The sequence below is a fragment of the Alligator mississippiensis genome, chromosome 14 (assembly GCF_030867095.1).
Source record: "Alligator mississippiensis isolate rAllMis1 chromosome 14, rAllMis1, whole genome shotgun sequence".
Taxonomy (NCBI): domain Eukaryota; kingdom Metazoa; phylum Chordata; order Crocodylia; family Alligatoridae; genus Alligator; species Alligator mississippiensis.
In genome coordinates, this window is record NC_081837.1 from 24717660 (window position 1) to 24738921 (window position 21262).

Below are 21262 nucleotides of genomic sequence, written 5' to 3' on the forward strand. Positions count from 1 at the left end.
TGTTTATGAGCCAACATCTTTATTAGCAATACATTAGTGTACATGACCACGAAGCATCAAGCTTTGTGCTCAGATGCATTTGTATATTTTTGTTTAAAAATAAATCATCTTAATTTATCTCAAACAATTTAAATACGATAAACTGTTCTGCTTAACAAAACCATCTTTAAATATAATGTTAAAATACCTAGGAAGAATTAAATATGATTCAATGGTTTCTCTGAAAGGAAGGATGGCTGCTGTCAAAATCCCAAAGCATTAAGGATGGCTGTCATTAACTGTTGTAGTGAGGGTCTGGTCAGTTTTGCTTTAGGTCTTTCATGTAGTCCTGGACCCATTGTGCTTTGGGATCGGCACAGATTTCCCGGCCTCTCTTAGTGGTGAAGCTGCAGAGAGAACAAACTTAGTACAGGCAACCCCTGCTTAATGTGGTTTCACTTAGCGCTGTTTCGCTATAGCGCTCATTTAAAGTTCATACCTGATTCCACTTAGCACTGACCCAGTTTCGTTATAGCGCTCAGTGAAGTGGTGGTGAGAAACAGTGAGTAGCAGCGAGAGGGTGGATGGGCATGTGTGTGGGGTCCACACCGGTGCCGCAGGGTAGGGGTTGGCAGGGGCCCAGGGTGGAGTGGCAGGAGCACAGGGCCCAGGCTGGCACATGGTGCCAGAGCAACTGGTGGGCAGGGGGATGGGAAGAAGTGACGACAGTGAGAAGCAGTGAGTGGCAGGGCAGGCATGATTGCCGGGCCCCCCCACTGCCTGAGGCAGAGGCCCAGGGCAGGGTGGCAGGAGCGCAGGGCATAGGCTGGCACATGGGGCCAGAGCAACGGGTGGGGGGGGGTGTGGGGAGAGGCAGCAGTGAGAAGCTGTGGCAAGAAGTGGTGGTAACCAATTATCTCTATTTACATTCATTCCTATGAGGAAATGGGTTTCTCTTAACATGGTTCCACTTAATGCTTGGTTTTTCTGGAACCAATTAAGAGCATTAAGCGGAGGTTGCCTGTACAGATTCTACACAGTGGGCAGAAAGAAAATAGATCCCCTACCCCCACAAGCTATAGCAGTTGTTTGTGCATGACCAGACAGAATCAGTGTTGCCAACACTTCTGACAGCTCTGTGAGTGTTATTTGATGATATAGAAATCCAGTAGGAACCTAGCTTCTTTCTACTGTAGAGAAGGTGTTCTTTGCTGGGCTCAAAAACACTAGGTCTGACCCTGGTGAAATGTGTGGAAGCAGCCCTCATCATTCCTACCTCGTATACCCACTGGGAAGTCATCTCATTGCTGCAGGCTCTCCTCTTCCTCATCCTAAGTCTTCCCCATAGGAATGAGGGCTGGTTATTCTCATCTGCAGTACGATGCAATATGGATTTCTCAGGTTGCATCCCCAGCAGATGTAGCTATGCCAGGTGGCACCAGTTGTGGATCCAGGCCCAGGTGTCCCTAGCAGACTTCTCAAGATATCCTTGCTTTTCTCCCTCGGCTTTTTTGTCCTCTGGGGCCTGACTTCAAGGGAACTGTGGGATATTTCTTCCCAAGCCAGCACTATTCCTTCATGAGAGCTCTAATTGCCCAGAAGACTGAAAGCAATGTGGATGCAAGAAGAGTATCCCTCAAGTAAGAGAGAGTCCTCAAGTAAGGCTCTTCTACATGGGAATTCAAAGCATCAGCAGTCATCTGCAGCTGCCTAAGCTTTGTATTGCTGAAATAACAAGGGCCGCAGGGAAACTTGGAAAAATATTGAATAAGTCTTAAAAAAAAAAAAAAAAGTGTTCTGTTTAAGGGGCTAAAGATACAGATGTCATCTGTATTACAGGTTATTCACATGCACATCCTATGGATATTTCTCTGGCTTTCCTGTGGATATTTCTCTACATGGTTGTACAGTTTGCCTTTACATGGTTTTACCATTTCTCTGCATGGTTGTACAGTTTGCCTCTGAAAACGCATACTCACATCACTGCTGGCTGGGAGCACATGCTGCTAGGGACCTTGTAGGAAAGTAAATGGACCTGTGGGATCTTCTTGGATGCATAAGAGAAGCAGCAGAGGGTTGGAGTGTTAGGTCCATCTGGAAGGGAAGGAAACAAGAAAATCCAGTGATTCTTCCCTCCAACCAAGAATTGAAGGTGGCTAAGGGGATCAGAACACCCCTCCCAGCTTCAAACGGAACCTCTTTGTGTCCTTCCATGGTTTTTGAGAGTTCAGTTACAAAGATGGAATGTGGCTGTTTGGGGGCCATATTGCAGCTTCACCTTTCACCCTCAGCAACCACACTGAGATACTGTAACCGGAAATGACAGAAGAGAGATTTTCTTTTCATGCACCTTAATATCTCTGAGAGGAACCCTGAACTATCACACTAGAGAAAGAGAGGTCAGATGTGTGTGAACTAGAGAAGAAAAAAAGGACTTACACTGAGCCTGGATGTAGGAGCAGCAGGAAGCAAGGAGGAGCACAGTGAGGGCAGCCACAGCAGCCTTCATGTTTCTGCTGGGTAGGGAGGAGCTGCAGGAGCAAGGCAAAAGCAGGGAGCCTTTCAGGCAGACTGGTGCTGAATCCCATCCCTTCCACTGCTTTTATATAGTCGTTGTTGGGTAGGCTTTGTGTTTCAAAGGAAAAAGGAGGCTTGCATCATCCCAGGGAAGTGATGACATAGTCACCTAAATTATGCTGAACTGAGCAATCAGCAGAAGCAGCAAGGGGAAGTTGGAAAGCTGTGATCTGTGACTTTCAGATTGCACTTCTTTTCTCAGACTGGGGCAGCAGGACATAAGAACATAAGAAGTTCCATATTGTGCCAGACCAGTAATCTATCTAGCTCAGTATTGTCTCCAACAGTCATTCTCTACTGCACCATGACAACAAGGTGGGGGATACAAAATGGGTCCATTTCTGCACAGTCCATCACCACCAGCTTGATACTCTCATGCTCAGAACAGTACATCATTCTGTCCTCACATCCTGTCCGTGCCCTATTTGAAGGTGAGGGTCTGTAGTGTACAAGCCAGTATTCTACTCTGATCCCATAAGCCACTGGGAACCAGGTTGCAGCCCCTTGACTTCCACCTCAAGGATCTGTTTCTGAGGTTCTGGCTGCACTATGCCCCACACTTCATTGTTTATGCACTCACCATTCATGGCTCCACCAAGTCCTGGGACCTCCTTATTAAACTCCTGGACCTTGCAAAGTTGGCCATATACTTGACCAGGAAGGAAGCTCTATCCATTAAGACCCCAGTGACTGTGGGGCCATCTTCCTGTTCCTCATTCATTCACATCTCCAGGCAGAGTTTCACTGGGATGCATCCACTGATTCCTTGGATTTTGTCATGGGAGAGCATTGGCTAGTGTGCTTCTCTTGGTGCCCCGTCTTGGCACACTTATGATGAAAATATGTCCCCGACTCCTTTCTCTGTTTTTGTTTTTGTTTTTTGTTTGTTTTTCATTAGTTGCCCCAGTGAATCAATTGTTATGCATTTGGTTGCCTCAGTGGGCTTAGGCTCACTGTTACCCTACTGCATAACAGATATGCTGCCTCCAACAGTGGCAGAAATGGATGATCCAGAGGGAAAGCATTGTACTGGATATACCTAGAGTGATCTGTCCTCTGTTCATTCCTTTTCATTGCATCTACCCTCACTGGTTTAGAATTACCTAAGGAAACATCTCCAACCTTTATGTTCAACAGCTATTAATAGATCTGTCATCCATGATGATAGTTACTAGTAACTCCTAGCCAGTAATTCCTAGCCAGTAACTCCTACTGCAGGAGGGTTCCACAGGAAATATTGGATTTTGACAAAAGAGGGAATAGGAGGGAGCAGCAATAATTAACCTGGATCCTCTGGTCCCAGGTGAAGAATTTTCTCCAAGAAACTGCAAAAATGTTGACAGATAAGGTCCACCTCTTCCCCTTCATCCTTGTATGGGACATGGAGACTCCAGTGATATTCAGAGCCAGTACAAAGGGAGGAGGCCAGACACCATTAATGGAACATCTTCCATCTGTAATATGTCCCCAGGGTGATTGTAAAATGGGGACCAAATGGGGAGTCAGGAGCCTCTGAAGGAGAGGCAGTGCTTTCACAGTGTTCACAGTGTGGTCACAGTGTTCATTACAGTATAAACAATTCCACACACCTCTAACAGAGGCATCTTGAGACCCCAGTTAACTTATAGAAGGGACCATGCTGAGACTCAAATGAACATATAGTGCAGCAGCATCCCTGCCCCAACCCCAAGCCCTCTAATGAGACAGAGTGCAAAGGAGGTTGAGCCTCTGCTTATGCTTGGGGATCTGAGGCTGGGCGGGAGTAAGTTTCTTGCTCAAGGTCACCCATGGTGTCAGTGGCAGAGCCAAGGGTAGATCTAAGTTACCCAAATCCTTAGTCTGTGCTCTGACCCCAATACCACCCTTCTTCTCATCACAGTGCAGCACAGGACCCCAACTGGGACAGGCTCAAGCACACTCAGAGAAGGAGCTACACTGAACATTCCTTATTCCACAGTTCTTCTGAAATGAACCAAGAAGTCCTAAAGCCAAAAGAAGAAGGTAAGGGGGAACTGCATCTAGAACAGAAATTAAGTGAACATGCCACTGAGTAGCCATGTTAGCTGCTCTTTTAGCACCAGGAGCAGGCTGGGAGGGGAAAGCCATGATTGCTGAGCTTGGAAATGGTGGTTCAGGATCTCCCATGACAAGCCAGAACAGTGTGCAGTTCTGGGCTGGGGTGGAAGGTATACATTTGTCATGTGCCAGTATTAAACATGACTGGACTAGCTATGAGGAGGGGTGTCAGATAGATACGTAGTGGTCGTATCCCTGGAGGCTCACTTGTTACACATTCACCCACTTGTGTGCTTCTCTTTTCAGGGTGCTGTGAGATCCCATCTTCCCCTTTCCCTGAGGCTATGCAACACAGCCAGCTGCAGGTGGAAGGGACTGCTCTTGGGAACTCAGCCTGGCCCCATACTCTCACCCTTGATCTGGGAGCTGTCCCTGGAGATGGCTGAGAAAGGCAGCAGATTACCCTTTCCCTCCCCTACAGAGTGTGGGTTGTGCCACTGGGCTGACTCAGATGCTGACATCTATGGGCAGAAGTGCCAGAAGGGCAGACTGTGTATGCATGAGAACTGCCTGGTGAGTAAACTCCTCTGCCCTAGTTTCAGCAGCTCTTGCAAAGGACAGGGTTGATCTGTCTGCTTTAAAATGCCCTGCTGAGGGACTCCCTATCACCCTGCTGTGAGTGCACTGTCAAGTGAAATATGGCCTCAATTGGCATCAAAAGCAAAGCTCCCTGAGCACCAGGATATCACCCTTTGTCAAGTTTGATGTTCTAAGAACCCATCAATAAACCTTGGTGTTTTCAGCATTTAGATGCTCACAGACATCAAAATCCCTGTCTGAGCATCACTCAGCTTAGCTAGATAGGTCCCACCCTTTCTATCCTGTCCAAATGAATCTAGCTGTCCCCTTGAGTGATTTTGGTTGCTGTTCTCTGGTATATCCAAGTTTGTCTAATAGCTCCAGCCATTGTGGCTAGATTTCCAGACCTGAATGCTCCATACATCTTTAGCTTTAGCATGAGTTCTGCAGAGGAGTGGATATCTTATTTTCAATTTGTCCCTTTGTAGCTTTTGTATCTCCCAGCCCTGTGAACTCTGCCTTGTATATACAGACCAAAATCATCGTGGCTTTTTGTGTTGTAGACTCATGCACATCAAATCTGTTGTTCACTGCAGTCCTGGGCCGCCTCTGGCATTATCAGTTGTCATCATCAGTGGCACTGTGCATGAGCCCTTCTCACGAGTGTCTAGTTGCAGTTATGTGTTTTTGGAAATATGCAATAGTAACAAACCTGTCATACTTCATGGTTAATAGCTGTAATTTAGAGGAACCTGATCTGTTCCTGTCCCTTCTGATCTCCTGGATTTTTTACTCATTCATTCTGTTGCCCATTCCCCTTATTCTTTGCCTGCAGTAATTCAGCCAATTTTTTGCATCCAAGCCAAACTGAATGCATTTTTTTTTTTTTAGTGGTTAGGTACTAAACCAAAGGTCTTGTGGCAATCAGTTAGCCATCACATTCCATGCCTTCCCTTTCTATACCAAAAGCAGATAACCATAGTGATTCACTCTTTAGAGACAGTCTCTGCTAATTGCTTGTGATTGCACAATTATCCTTAAGATGTTTCTGTTTCATGTTTGTCCTCTTGCATAGCAAGAATGAGATTTAACACTATGTTAACTGTCAATTTCACTCTTGTTCCCCTTTTCTATGAAGATCAGAACAACATTTGTTCTTATGGGAACATCAGATAAAGCCAGCTGGGCAGAACTATTCATAATTAATGATTAAGTGGCTCCCAGTTCATCAGTGAATCCCATGGAATGCATTGTCCCCAGACCTGCCCACTTTCATAATCAGAAATTCTCCAAGGTTTCTTCTCTGGCATTATTGCATTGATAAGTATCATTATAATTTACTTATCATTGTCATAACTAATCCCTTCTTGACTCTCCAAACCACTACCCTTTGTGCTGCTTGTCAAGTACAGTGATGGGATTTTCAAGGAGTCTAACTTCATTGGGAATTAAGTGCCTAACACATTGAGTTAATTTGAGCCCCAAGAGCTCAGTTATTTTGGGATATTAATCTCTTCCTCCTTAAGGATGAAGAGGTGAGATTATGGCAGCCTTGTGAACACACTGACACTTGTATATTGTAGTATCGTGCCAATGGGATGGTCCAGAGAGGGATGGATGATGAGGGATTTTATGGATTCCTCAGATATGAGTTAGAGAGAGCTGCTCAGAAGGTGGGGCTCTGAGGTGCTGTATTGTTGTTATTAGTATATTATAACACAACCTTGTAGCAAAAAGGAACTGGATAACCACAGAGCTCTGTACTGAAATAATGTAGTAAAGGATCCCTGTAAGAGACAAGGAATGGCAGGGAGAGATGCTATACACCAAATGCATGAGCCATGCAAGGGTAGCACAACTGTTGGAGGGTTATGCTGGGAGATAAGCTAAAGAGTGGGACATGGGAAGAGTAGGAAGGAAGAGGAGGAGTGGGAAAGGTAAGCAGGATGGCTAAAGGAAGGAATCTGGAGGGGGTTGTAGCAAACAGCCAAACACCACAAGAGAAGAAGTGACAGTAGAGCTGAAAGAAAAATATCCTATACATATTTTTTTTTCCATTGGAAAATACCAGTGTGATAACACTAATATTGTGGGAATAGACCAATTATGTGACTCAATAATCACACATTTTGTGGGAATATGCTGTGTCACAACGGAGTCCTCTAGGAGGGCCATGATCTCCTCGAGGTCCCTCGTTCCGTGTCAAGGCCGGCCCAAGGCACCCTTTTATTCTCGCCCACCACGTCTTGCTGGTAAATATAAGGTTGGGAGGCTGCCTACGATTCCCTGGGCACGGCTACTCATGTGTTCCTGGACTCCTGGGGTCTCCCGGTATGACGGGTGCCCCCCCCCCAGGCACCCTAGCCTTATGGGCTGTGCGTGACTCTTACCACCCCTAATACCACCACGCCCCAAGCCTCGCTGATGGGAAAGACGTTGTCCTGTCACAATGCACCTACGCCCACTCTTGGGCCTTCTCTACAATACGCTTATCCCCTCTGGGATGTCCCCTCGAGCCACCGGTCTTTTGGGCCCACCGTACCACTACCCTCTCTGGTATGGGCTCCCCGCACTGCTATCCCCTTTTGCCAGGGACAACCGCAGCACCTTGCCCTTCTCCTGAGGCGCTATGCCACTAACTCCTTCCGTCGGGGTCCACCGCAGCACCCTGCCCCGGGTTTTCCATGGTGCTAGCCTGTTACTGGGCTCGCTACTCCTGTCCTGGGTTCCTCAATCGGGCCCCTCAATATCGCCCCGCTCTAGGGCTCCTAATATGGCACTCCCCCTCTTCGGGGCTCGCCGTGCCCATGCTAGGGCTTCTCAATAGTCCGGTATGGCGCTCCCCCTCCTTGGGGCTTGCTGTGCCCACCTTGGGCTTCTCAATTCTGCCCCGCTCTGGAGGCTGGGGTCTACATACCCCACACACAACCCGGGGTCTCTGTTCCCCGCCCACAACCTACTGGTTGTGCTCCTCATTGCCAGTTGCACCTTCACTGGCGCACAAGCCGCGCCTTCCCTGGCGCTGGAGTCCCCATACCACTGGGGTACCTATAAGAATAATGCGCCCTCTTGGTGCTAGACTGAGCCCTCACTGGCTCTAGGGCACCCCACCCCTATGGGGTTCCTATGAGGCCTCCTCCAACCCCTACAGCCTCACCCAAGCTTCCAGTTGTAATACACACACTAACCCAACAAAACACAAGCCTCCTGGCTGTAACTTAGCTTAAGGCCGCCTGGCTGCAACAACATAGCTCCTGCGCTACAGAGCCACCATCCCTCAGCCTGCTCGAGCAGAACTCGCATCTTAGCCCCATGAGTTCCTGCCTCTCTGGCTGCTGGCAGGGAACTACCAGCCTAGCCTCAGCCCTGGGCTTTATAAGGGCCAGGCCCTGCCCCCTACAGGCAGCTGGCTCCCCTTAGTTGCTCCGGCAACCCGCAGCTGCGCTTGTTACCCGGGCAACCCTCAACTGGGCTCGTTATGTCAGGCCAGGGCTGGCTCACTCTCTCCCTGGCAGTTTCTCCTCTCTAGGAGCAGGGGCACCGGGGTGCCCTATGACAGCTGAAGTTTGAAAGGGAAATGAATTAATCATTTATGTTTAACTCTGTTGTTTTAACATATGATAGGTCACAAAATGACATGGTCTGATATGATATGACATATTTACAGACTGTTTCATTTCACAAGCAATTTAATTGTCAGATTTGGATTCTTTGTCTCCATTCGAGGCAAAATGAAAAGTTGGTACCTATAGCTCCTTGTGGAAGGAAGTTTCCGTCTGGTGCCCTGTGTGATGTTCCAATTCTAACATGCTCTATGCCACAGAGGATCCTCTTACCTAGTGGAAGGTTTTGACAGTAAGACAGCGTTGTCTCAATGGCCATGGATGATGTAGGGAACATTCCCATGGCTTTCAGGGAGCTCCAAGTCAGTCCTGCAGAGCTCCCACCATGGCTTTTGGTCACCATCATTATATTGTTTGCAGAGCTGCTGTGCTTGTGGTTGCAAAGAGGCCTCTATTACCAGCAAAAGAAGGAAATTCACCCAGAACTTCCACTTCCCCTGGGTCTCAGAGAAAGGCTGCATCTAACAATTATTTGGGGAGCTTAAGTAAGTGCTTTTGTGATGCCCCTGACAAGTCTGCTATCAGAAGTTTGCCTAGCATTCCCCTGTGAAGAGCACTGAGTTCTTACATGGGAACCAGTGCAGCAGGCAGTGAGAAACACCACTGGCATGGAGGGGTCTTGTGAAAAAAAAAAATTGTGAGAGCATACCCCTCAGAGTACTGGGCCTCTTTTGTATGTTTCACGTTGGTCCCATGTGAGTTCAGAGCCCTTTTCCCAGGCTCATAAGGGCAAACGTGAGAAAGGCCCCAGCAGCACCAAGAAATGCCAACATCAGCCTTCAAAGATGGCACCCATCTCAGAGATGATAGCAGTTCCAGTGGTGAGCAGGTTGCTCATTTGTACTTTGCATAGAAGGAAGGAGCCCCCGGGTAGAAGAAGCAAGGGAGCTGTTGATTTCTGGAAGACAGAAGACTGCAGATTAGGCCTGTGCGAACAGGGAAGTATTGGATTCAGATTTGGCTGATTCAGATGACAGTGATATGATTCAGAGATTTGGATCACTGTTCTGAATTAACTCGGATGAATCAGCTTTGGAAGATTCAGTGCTGATTGAGAGAGATTCGGTGATTTGCATTGGATGGGGAGAGGCAGGCACAGCCAGGCAGCTGCAGGTTTTCCCATGGCTCCTTCAGCTGTGCCTGCCTCTCCTCGGGTTGGAGGAGCCACAGGAGAAGTCCCCATGAAAGCCAGGCCCAGCCCCAGCCCCCACCTGACCAGCCCCAGCCTAGTCCTAGTGAGTGCAGGGCTTTTTTATTTTATTTTATTTTTATTTTTTTAAGAAAAAAAGCAAAAAACAAAAGTCCTGCAGTCACCGGCTGCAGTAGCAGTCATTGGGGCCTCTGGGCACTTGTGCCAGAACCCCTTTGTGCAGTGTGGGGCAGTGAGGATTGCCCCCCTCACTTGGCACCCACGAGGCAGGTGCCCCATGACGCAGGTGTAGTGTGGTTTGGCAGGGTGCCCTGCACTGTCTGGGACCTGGGGCCAGTGGGGCTGAGCTGTGCTCCAGCTCACTGCTGGAGCCGCCCCAGCTCTCAGACAGCGCATGGCACCCTGCTGAGCTGTGCTGCACCCATGCGATATGACAGTTGCTGCACGGGTACCAGGTTGGGGGGACAATCCCCACTGCCCCCCGCTGCATGGGGGAGCTCTTCCACAAGTGTCCAGGTGCCCTAAACACTGCTCCTGCAGCCGGTGACTGCAGAGCTTTAAAAAAAAAAAAAAAGCCCCATATTCACTGGCACCAGGAGCAGCAATTGGGCCCTCTGGGTGCTTGTGGCAGAGCTCCCACCACAGAAATCAACCCATTTTTAAAACACCAGCCCAGACAACCCTATTTTAGACACTGTTTTCAATGAACAATGTCAATTTTGGGGCAAAAAACAAAAAACTCCCTTGGATTTTTTTTTTTTTTTAATGGTAATTCCATTGTGAATAGTTTTTTGGGGATTTTTTTTAATTATAAAATTTTGTCCAAATCAAAGCCATTGAGACATAAGACTTTGATTTAGATGAAACCCTAGAAGGAATGCACCTTGACAATGTTGACAATTCCCTCATCCTCATCTTCCCCTCTCTGCTGCTGCTGCTGAGGGAGCAAAAATTCCTCTGCTATGACCCAAGGTCAAATTTGTTCAACAGCCTCAGAATACATGTTTTGGGAATTCTTAGGTCAGCTTGTTGAGGCAGTTAGGTCAAGGGATGTGGTCATCATGGGTGACCTAAATTACCCAGACATCTGCTGGGAGGAGCAATCAGTCAAGTCTGACCGTTCACATAGGTTCCTACCTGAGATACAGGAGCTCCAGCTAACCCAGGAGGTGCACAGTCCCACCAGGGGAAATGCCTTGTTAGACCTGGTCCTGGCCACAGGTGATGACCTGGTGAGGAGACTGCAGGTTCTCAACCACCTGGGTGATAGCGATCATCGCCTACTGGAATTCACTATCCAGCGCAGGGTGTCAAAGGCCTGCAGAAAGGCAGCAGCCTTTGACTTCAGGAGGGCCAATTTCAATGAGTTAAGGAGATTAGTGGGGGAGGCACTCCAGAGGGTACGGGAGTTGGGAGTCCAAGCCGAGTAGTCATTCCTTAAGGAAACAATCCTCTGAGGCCAAAGGGTGACAGTCCCAATGCGAGTCAAAGGGGGCAAGAGTGCTCAAAAGCCCCTATGGCTCATAAAAGGCATTCAGGAACATCTGAAAGCTAAAAAGGAGGTGTACACCCAATGGAAGGGAGGGGCCACCACCAAGGAGGATTATACCTCCATTGCTCGAGACTGTAGGGGGCTGTTAGGAAGGCTAAGGTGGAGACGGAACTAGGACTAGTGACCAGGATCAAAGACAACAACAAGTCCTTTTTTTAAATATGTAGGGAGTAAAAAGAAAGCACTGGGTAATGTGGGGCCCCTGCAGGACACACTTGGCAATCTGGTGGTTGCACCAGATGATGAAGCTGACCTCTTTAACAAATTCTTTGCCTCCATTTTTCTGAGGAGGGACCAGGACATCCCCCCCCCACACACACACACACACACACTGGGATTCCAGACAGACTCAGGAGAGGGACCCCCAGGCCCAGGGTCAGTGAGGACCTAGTTAGGGAACTTCTGGTGGGGCTGGATGTGTTCAAGTCACCAGGTCCAGAGGATCTCCACCCTAGGGCTCTGAAGGAATTGGCAGAGGTCATTGTGGGACCCATGTCATGGCTTTATGAGCACTTGTGGTGCTCTGGCCAGGTGACAGAGGACTGGAAAAGGGCCATTGAGTTCCCCAGTTTCAAAACAGGGAGGAAGGAGGACCCAGGTAACTATAGGCCTGCTAATCTTACCTCGGTCCTGGGGAAGGTCTTTGAGAAAATTATCCAGGAGCACATCTGCGAGGGACCAGTGGGGGAGATTATGCTTAGTGGCAACCAACATGGGTTCATTAGGGACAGGTCCTGTCAGACCGATCTGGGTTCCTTCCATGACCAGGTCACAAAATACTTAGATGCAGGTGTCACGGAGGATGTAGTCTTCCTGGAATTTAGGAAGGCCTTTGACACTGTCTCTCACCCCATTCTCATTAAAAAGTTAGGTGACTGTGGCATCAATGCCTACACAGTCAGATGGGTCACAAATTAGCTGGAGGGCCACACCCAGAGAGTGGTGGTGCACAGGTGATTTTCTACCTGGAGGGACGTGGGCAGTGGGGTCCCTCAGGGCTCAGTCCTCGAGCCCTCGCTGTATAACATCTTCATCAGTGACTTGGACGAGGGGGTGAAAAGCACCTTATTCAAATTCACAGATGACACTAAGATGTGGGGACACGTGGGCACAGTAGAAGGGAGGGACAGGCTACAACTAGATCTGGACAGGTTACGTGGTGTGCAGATGAGAATAGGATGGGATTCAACACTGACAAGTGCAAGGTACTGCACATAGGGAGGAAGAACCAGCAGCATACCTATAGGCTGGGGAACTCCCTTTTCATCAGCACAGAGGCAGAAAAGGAATTTGGAGTCATTATTGATTCCAAGCTGAACATGGGCCGCCAATGTGAGGACATGGTCAGTAAGGCTAACTGCACCTTGTCATGCATCCACAGATGCATCACAAGCAGGTCCAAGGAGGTGATCCTCCCCCTCTATGCTACATTGGTCAGGCCACAGATGGAGTACTGCATCCAGTTCTGGGTGCCACACTTCAAGAGGGATGTGGACAGCATTGAGAGGGTCCAGAGGAAGGCCACTCGCATGGTCAGGGGGCAGTAGGGCAGGCCGTACAAGGAGAGGCTACAGGACCTGAACCTGTTCAACCTCCACAAGAGAAGGCTGAGAGGGGATCTGGTGGCCATCTATAAACTTACCAGGGAGGACCAGCAGGGAACAGGAGAGTCCCTGGTCCCCTGAGCACTACCAGGAGTAACTAGAAGTAATGGCCACAAGTTGATAAGTTGCAGGTTCAGGCTAAACATCAGGAAGCACTACTTCATAGTCAGGGAGGCTAGGATCTGGAACCAACTTCCAAGGGAAGTGGTGCTTGCTCCTACCCTGGGGTTCTTCAAAAGGAGGCTAAATACTTACCTAGCTTGGGTCATTTGATCCCAGCATTCTTTCCTGCCCATGGCAGGGGATCAGACTTGATGATCTGCTCAGGTCCCTTCTGACTCTACCAACTATGAAACTATGAAACTATGAGGTACATAGTGATGATACAGACAGTCTTATTCAGAAACAGGGAAGGAACTGCCTTATGAATGATAGCACTATGACTTGTTAGAATACACAATGTTTTATTATGACTTTACAAAACAAATTAGTATTGGCATAGGCTAACTTCTCTATGACATAGTGACTAGGGTCAGAGGATACATAAGTGGGGCGGGGGGAGAGAAGGTGTGTTTTATAAACTAATCTGCTCTAAAAACTAGCCATCAAGCTAAAATATAAATAACAGTCATATAAAGAACATGTAGGATTGTGTTCAGTTGCTGCTGACAGCCTATGCGCCACTAGAAGATTGTTTTTTCTTCATTTGTTCATAATTCTGAAACCATTTCTCAGAGGGATCAACACAGATTTCCTTCCCTTTCCGAAGCTCCACACTGTGAACAGAATAAGAAAGAGCATTGAGGCAGAGTTCCTTAATCACAGGGGAATAAAGAAACAGAGCAGTGGTGCACCATCTGTTTCTTGCACGGGCTAGATGAGTGGCTTGGGCCTGGTCTGCGAGCTAGACTGGGCCCCATGAGCCAGCATTGGGTTCCTTGTCACATCCTGGAGCCCTGCCCTGCTTTTCTCAGACCTGTGTTGCATCATGTAGATCTGTGGCACCTCCCAGAGTCCCATGCTGCTTCCTGCGGCCCTACCGTGCCTCCAAGGCCCCACACCAACTCCAGCAGCTCCACACCATTTCCAGGGACTGGCCTCATGTCCCCAGGTTGGGCCCAGGGCCACCTCCACACATGGATCCAGCATGTTATCTGGACTGTTGTGCTCCCCACAGGTCCAGAATTTTGACAGCAGGGAAGCATCTGTTTCTACTACCACTCCCCCACCACCAAATTTTTGGACTCCTGCGGCCCCCAGTGGTCTGGTTGATATGGCTCTGCAGGCTGAATCTGGCCTATAAACCAGGGGTCGAGCACCTCTAAAATAATTATCCACAAACTTACACCAAAGCTCTTGCAGCCCTGAGCTAAGGCAATGACTGTGATAGTGCTGGGAAATAAAGCCCTTTGCAATGAAATGTTCATCTTTTTGTAGTGAAATTGACTTCCTTGGGCTACAAAAAGGCATCATTATTTATCCCAGAATTAACCACTTTATCTTGGGACAAAGTGCAGTTGTTTATTTGTCCATGTGTGTTTTCCCAAGATAAATCCTAAAATGGTTCATGGGATAAGGAGTATTAAAAGATTATCCTGGAACATTGCAAAGTGCATTATCCTGGGATGGCATCATTGAATCTATGGTAGAAAAGAGATGTTGCATTCAGCTGCTCACGTTATAAACCCTGATTAGAAGGGTGATATGTATATGTACCAATCCCAGGATATTTCTGTTTGTGGACAAACACAAAATAGTAAAATAGTAGGACCAGAATAGTAGCATACAATAGTAGAATAGTAGGGCCAGAAGGGAGCTATAAGATCACCAAGTTCAGTCCCCTGCCATATGTGGGAGGCTCAAACAAGTTCAATGAGGTGCTTGTCCAATCTCCTCCTGAACACCTATTTAATCATTTCTTTGTCTCCATTTTTCTGAGCAGAGACTGGGTTACCCCTCTCCCCCACTGGGACCCCAGTAGGTCCCAGAGGAGGTGCACCCAGGCCTAAGGTCAGTGAGGACCTAGTCAGGGAACTTCTGGAGGGACTGGACATATTTAAATCAGCAGGTCCTGACCATCTCCACCCCAGAGTGCTGAGGGAATTAGCAGAGGTCATAGCAGGGGTTATGAGCACTCATGGTGCTCTGGTGTGGTGCCAGAGGACTGGAAAAGGGCCAACGTGGTTCTCATTTTCAAAAAAGGGAGGAAGGAGGACCCAGGAAACTATAAGCCAGTTAGTCTTACCTCGATCCTGGGTAAGATTTTTGAGAGAATTATCCTGGCACATGTCTGCAAGGGGCCAGCAGGGGAAATTATGCTTAGGGGCAACCAACATGGGTTCATTAGAGGCAGGTCCTGTCAGACCAACCTGGTGGCCTTCTATAACCAGGTCACAAAATCCTTAGATGTAGCTGTACCAGTGGATGTAGTCTTTCTGTACTTTAGGAAGGCCTGTGACACTGTCTCTCAACCCCATTCTCATTAAAAAAAATAAATAAAAAACTAGGGGACTGTGGTGTTGACACCTACACAGTCAAATGGGTCACTAGTTGGCTGGAGGGCCACATCCAGAGAGTGGTGGTGGATGGGTCATTTTTGACCTAGAGGGATGTGGACAGTGGGGTTCCACAGGGCTTGGTCCTGGGCCCCGCACTGTTCAACATCTTCATCAGCGACTTTGACGAGGGGGTAAAAAGCACCCTGTTCAAATTCACAGATGACACTAAGATGTGGGGAGAAGTGGGCATGCCAGAAGGGAGGAATAGCCTGCAATCAGACCTAGACAGGTTACAGGGGTGGGTGGATGAGAACAGGATGGGTTTCAACACTGACAAGTGCAGGGTGCTGCACCTGGGGAGGAAGAACCAGCAGCATACCTACAGGCTGGGGAACTCCCTTCTCATCAGTGCAGAGCCAGAAAAGGATCTTGGAGTCATTATTGATGCCAAAATGAAAATGGGACGACAGTGTAGGGACACTGTCAGGAAGGTCAACCGTAACTTGTCATGCATCCACAGATGCATCTCAAGCAAGTCCAAGGAGGTGATCCTCCCCCTCTATGTGACACTGGTCAGGCCGCAGTTGGAGTACTGCATCCAGTTCTGGGTGCCGCACTTCAGGAGGGATGTGGACAACATGGAGAGGGTCCAGAGGAGGGCCACCCGCATGATCAGGAGTCAGCAGGGCAGGCCCTACGAGGAGAGGTTAAGGGACCTGAACCTGTTCAGCCTCCAAAAGAGAAGGCTTAGGGGGGATCTAGTGTTCATTTACAAACTGGTCAGAGGGGACCAGCAGGCATTGGGACAGTCCCTGTCCCCCCAAGCACTTCCGGGAGTGACAAGAAATAACGGTCACAAGCGGGCAGAGGGTAGATTTAGGCTAGATATCAGGAGGCGCTACTTCACTGTCAGGGTGGCTAGGATCTGGAAGCAACTTCCAAGAGAAGTGGTGCTGGCTGTTACCCTGGGGTTCTTTAAGAGGAGGCTGGATGAACATCTTGCTGGGGTCATTTGACCCCAGTACTCTTTCCTGCCATGGCAGGGGGTCAGACTTGATGATCCGCTCAGGTCCCTTCCAACCCTACCCTGCCAACTATGAAACCTCTGCTGGGAGTGTGTTCCAGATTCTAGATACCTGTATGAAAAATAAGTTTTTCCTTATGCCCAACCTAATTTTTCCTCAACTAGCTTGTGCCCATTGGACCTTTTTTGTGAAGGGGTGGCTTTCTGAAGAGTTGCTCCCTGCAAAGCTTGTCCACTGAGAAAGGTGATGTCTGTTTCTACTCTTACAGAGAAGGGCTTGTCAATGCTGGATGGACCCAAGCACAGAGTTCTAGGTGTAGCTTCTTTACCAACATACCTCAGTGCTGACCTGCAGCTTCCTTCCCTAGTGTAGTCTGAAGACCTCAAACACAGACTAGTCCACACACCATGAACTCTACCGGCAGCCAGTGGCATAGCAGTGTGGTTCTGCACCAGGGGCACTTGAAGTTCCTGCTGGGACCAGTGCAGCTGGTTTTGGTCCCTTGCCTCTGGGATTGCTATCCCAGTTGCCCCCACTCGGTTATGCCTATAGCTCACCCAGGTATTCCTATATAGCCTCAACCTGCTGTGCCAGTGCACTTCTATCCTAGTTTGGTGTGATCCCTATCAGTCCCACTTTGGATGCTCCACAGCTCTCTTGATGTCCTTAAGGCCTCTCCTGGTTACCTCTACTCTGTGCCCCTCATCACTGTGCCAAAATACTTTTACCCTGCCCTGGACTCCCACCTGACTGGACCTGGGGGGAAACAGGACTACTGGCACCCCCAATGGGCTGGATCATATGGCTCTGAAGGCCGAATCTGGCCTGTAAGCCAGGGGTTGAGCACTTTAAATTCATATCTAAATACTGCAGCACTCAAGCTGATTTAGGACAGATGCAGCCAATGTCACCACCTACTGCCCCTTTTGTAACTCAGGTTAATCTATTCCTGATGTACTGTGTTCTTTATTTCCTAAAATTTCTGTTCACCAATGAGGTAGAAATAGAAGGCCAACCCTTGGATAAAAGCACTTTTTTTTCTCCTTACATTTACATTTGTGATCTGGTTTTCATCTCTGATGAAAATTTACTGTAACGGAAGATTTATGGCAGGCTTTTACAAATAAAGTACAGGAAAAGTTGTAGCTAAATAACTGATTTAGTTACTTCAGAGTTAATGGTGGTGTGAATGCTCTTATTGTCATGTAAAGAGGTCATATTTCAGGTTTCTTGGGAACCAGTTTCAGCTGAAACTGAAATGAACAGGTCCCCATATCCTGTAGCAGTAGATTAACTAAGATGTATTTTTTGTTATAAAAGTGGCAGAATTTTGCATGGGAATGAAACCTAACACAATCCCAGCAGCAAGAGACCTAATCATAACAACTTTTATTAACCATTTGCTGAAAAGGAGCTTGGTTGTTGGAAGCTGATGATTAGGGATGGGAGTTCCTAGCAAAATCACTTGGACGGGGAAACTCTTGGAAAGGCAATTTCATTTTCTGAAATGGACAACATTGCAGATGCAAAAGAAAATAGGAACATCCAGGTTATGTGTCTGACACCTGGGGATACTCACAGCACAGCCTGATGGGAGCAAGTGGAACTTGTATTTCGGTAACCCCGGATGAGGAATGAAGGAACTGGCCTTTTCACAAAATTGCTTCCATAACAGCATTTAGGTTTCCTATCATCTGAGAAGAAGAAGAGAAATGGGTGAATTCTCCTGCCCCACATTATAATAGGAAAAGACTGCAGAAGTTTAGTCATGGCTAATAGTTAAAACTTGTGCTGGTTAGTAGCCAAAACCCTTTTTCTGGTGTCAGGCTAGTACCTTCTTATGATCATGCTCTTCACTCCCTCAGATTGGATCGGCTGTTTTTTCACATTGCTTTCCTGCTGCCCCTGGCAGGAAATATGACAATAATATTCCTAGCTGCTCAGTTGCCTTATGATCTTGATCAAGTCTCTTCCCTTTTCTATGCCCCAGTCACCCTGTTAGCATCACAGGCAATAACAACCCTCATGCTGGGGATATCTTGAGTGTTATTTAATTTGGTTGAAGCTTGTGTAGGTGGAACCTTCATGAAGTTTGGAGGAGGAGACATGGTTACCTGAGGCTGGGGTGTGAGGGAGACAGGGGCAACTTCTCTGTAAACATTTCTCTTAATTAAGCATCCCTTTAGTCTGAGATTTTAGTCTGGCAAGAGCTGGAGTTCAGATCAGAGCATGAGACCCTGACCACAAGTTCCCCAGACTCTACAGCATCAAGGCTCATGAACTTTCCAGTAGGTGTAGTTAGAGCAAGGCCAAGATGTTCATGATGGAACAGGAGAGGCACCATGGGCCACCAGGAGGGGGAGGCAGGTCAATGGAATTGAACCCTTAGCAGCCTGGGGAATGGAAACCCTTTGGGTAGATGTACCATATCACTCTGAGGCTAAAGACCCTTCAACCCATTTTGGTTCCATTCTTATTCTCAAAGATGGTTCAGCAATTTTTTATCATTGATTTATTTAATGCCTGTAAGAAATGTTGCCAAAAATACTTTCATTGAAATTCTTGGTCAAAATGTTGAGGTTTTCATAAGGAAACTGAAAACAAAAACAAAAACAAAACAAAACAAAAAAACAACTATGTGTGGGTTTGGTTTTGTTTTAATTAAAACTTTTTTTTTTTTTTAAGTCAACAACAGGCATTGGTTTGCAGATATTTCCTTTTAGAGAAAAGCTATTTCCCATCCAAAGGCTTTGGCAGGAAGGTCTCTGCCAATCACATGTGCAACCAACATGTGATAAAAGTAACAATACAATACAATAAGGGTCCTAGTATCAGGATCCCCTGTTCCCATCTTCCCACCAGCTGGCTCATCTCTTTACAGCTCAGTAACAGGATCCCAGTAACTGGAAACCTGAGTCCTTAGCCTGCCTTATGGTTATTATCATTTTTATTGCAGCCATAAACAGTCAGTGAGGATGGCTAGAAGGACCAATGGGACCAAATGGCAAGACAACAAATACATACAACAGTGTGATCAGAAACCTACAGCCTGCTGACCAGGTTACAAACCTTTCTTTTAAATTTTATTTTCAGTTCCATACACAGATGCACCATCTGGAAAGCCACCAGTGTTGCAGACAGACTTCTACACCCCATCCAAACAAACTCTTCTTGGAAATAGTAGTAGCATTTACAACAGATTCTGAGATCTGTCAGAAAATTCAACCACTCCTGAACTCTAATTACTCATAAAGGAGAAGAGATACACTTGGGACAATTAAGTTAGTGGAGAGTATGCTGTGTTAAGTCTGTTCCAGGCAGCTGGAGCAATGCACAAAAGAGTCCAGTCACAAGAATACCTCTGCCAGAGGTAAGATTTTTGGGCCAAAACCAGGAAGTGGATGTGCAAAGAGCATCCCGGGACAACAAGGACAGTATTCCTGTGGAGGTACCCAGCACAACCTCTAATGTTATGGAAAAGACCCAGACCCAGATTCAGTTGTGCTACAGCCCTCAGACAGAGTGTTGGGAGTTTCAGAGGCCCTCAGAGCCTTATCATGCAAATAGATGAGGAAAAGGACAATCATGATGTCTGGTTAGACAGGGACCTCTCTCAAGGAGCTGTTTAGGCTGAGAATTTCAAGGCTGCCAAAAGACTCTGATGCTCACTATACTCCACCCTCAATGAAATGAGCAAAGGCAAAAGACTCCATAGCACAGGCAGGCAATAAAGCCTGTTGCTCAAGTCAACCCCAGTGTTTCAAGCACAAAAAGACCTATCCTTTGCTCTATCTAGTCCCCTCAAAAAACTCCATACCTCTACTGCTGGCTGCTGGGAACATCTTGATATTCATGACAGCCATTAGAAGAAAGCAAGCATGAAGGCTGTGTAAAACAAAAACATGGGCTGAGCTTATACTTACAGAAAAAGCAATGAGCTTCAGTGCATAGAGCTACAAGGAGTAGAGATGTCAGGGTTAATGTGGTGGCCTTCATTTCCAGGTTGGTTCTGCGATGGCCAGCTCAAGCGGCAGGCAGGGTCCTGCAGGGCTACGTGGTCAAAAGGTGTTTGACTTCCCCCAGTCCTTCTCTCCACTTTATAGCCCCCAAGAGGGATTTCCATGAGAGCTCTGGAATGTCCATGGGGGCAGAGGTGGAAGATCATGGAGATGAATGGTTATTAAGAGAGAAGTGAGTGAATGGAAACTATTTCTGTGCCCAACTCCTCTCTAGTTACCTCTGGTCATATCCTTGATGCTTCTGGAGAGAGGGGGAGGTGGGGAGAAAACTACCGTTACTGAAAGATCTCTGACTGATCAAGAGATAAGGACCCAGCCCCACACATGCTCAGGGCACAGGAAGTGGGGGGAGTCAACTATTTTGAGTTGAGGTTTAGTTGCTTGCAAACCACACAGGATGACGCTCAGTTTCTTGCTTGGGTGTTTCAACTGGCTCCTCTTGAGGGTTACAAAGACAGTCAGTGATACTGTCCACAGGCCCTTGGCCTTGGTCTGAGATGGGCAGATCTTGAGAAGGGGCAGTAATCGGTTAACTCTCAAGGGAGTTTGCTCTCACCCCAGTACATTGTAGAACAGTATCATGGATGGGGTTCCTTTCTTTTTATGCTATCAGCCTCTGCATACTCATGGCACCCTGAGA

At 47.6% G+C, this 21262-nt stretch overlaps 1 protein-coding gene and 1 long non-coding RNA gene across 2 annotated transcripts; both read right to left on the minus strand.

The window, feature by feature from the left end:
* LOC102575294 (C-C motif chemokine 4) lies at positions 1 to 2583 on the minus strand. The gene is made up of 3 exons (XM_006264137.4): positions 2419 to 2583; positions 1959 to 2073; positions 1 to 386 (listed from the first exon to the last, which is right to left on the minus strand). Exons 1-3 carry the CDS (start codon positions 2486 to 2488, stop codon positions 299 to 301), a joined length of 273 nt encoding a protein of 90 aa, XP_006264199.1. The 5' UTR covers positions 2489 to 2583; the 3' UTR covers positions 1 to 298.
* An 11000-nt stretch (positions 2584 to 13583) lies between these two features.
* On the minus strand, positions 13584 to 20793 carry LOC109284487 (uncharacterized). The gene is made up of 3 exons (XR_002091965.2): positions 20527 to 20793; positions 18183 to 18297; positions 13584 to 13856 (listed from the first exon to the last, which is right to left on the minus strand). It is a non-coding gene; the product is annotated as an uncharacterized LOC109284487 (long non-coding RNA).
* Positions 20794 to 21262: the final 469 nt, after the last annotated feature.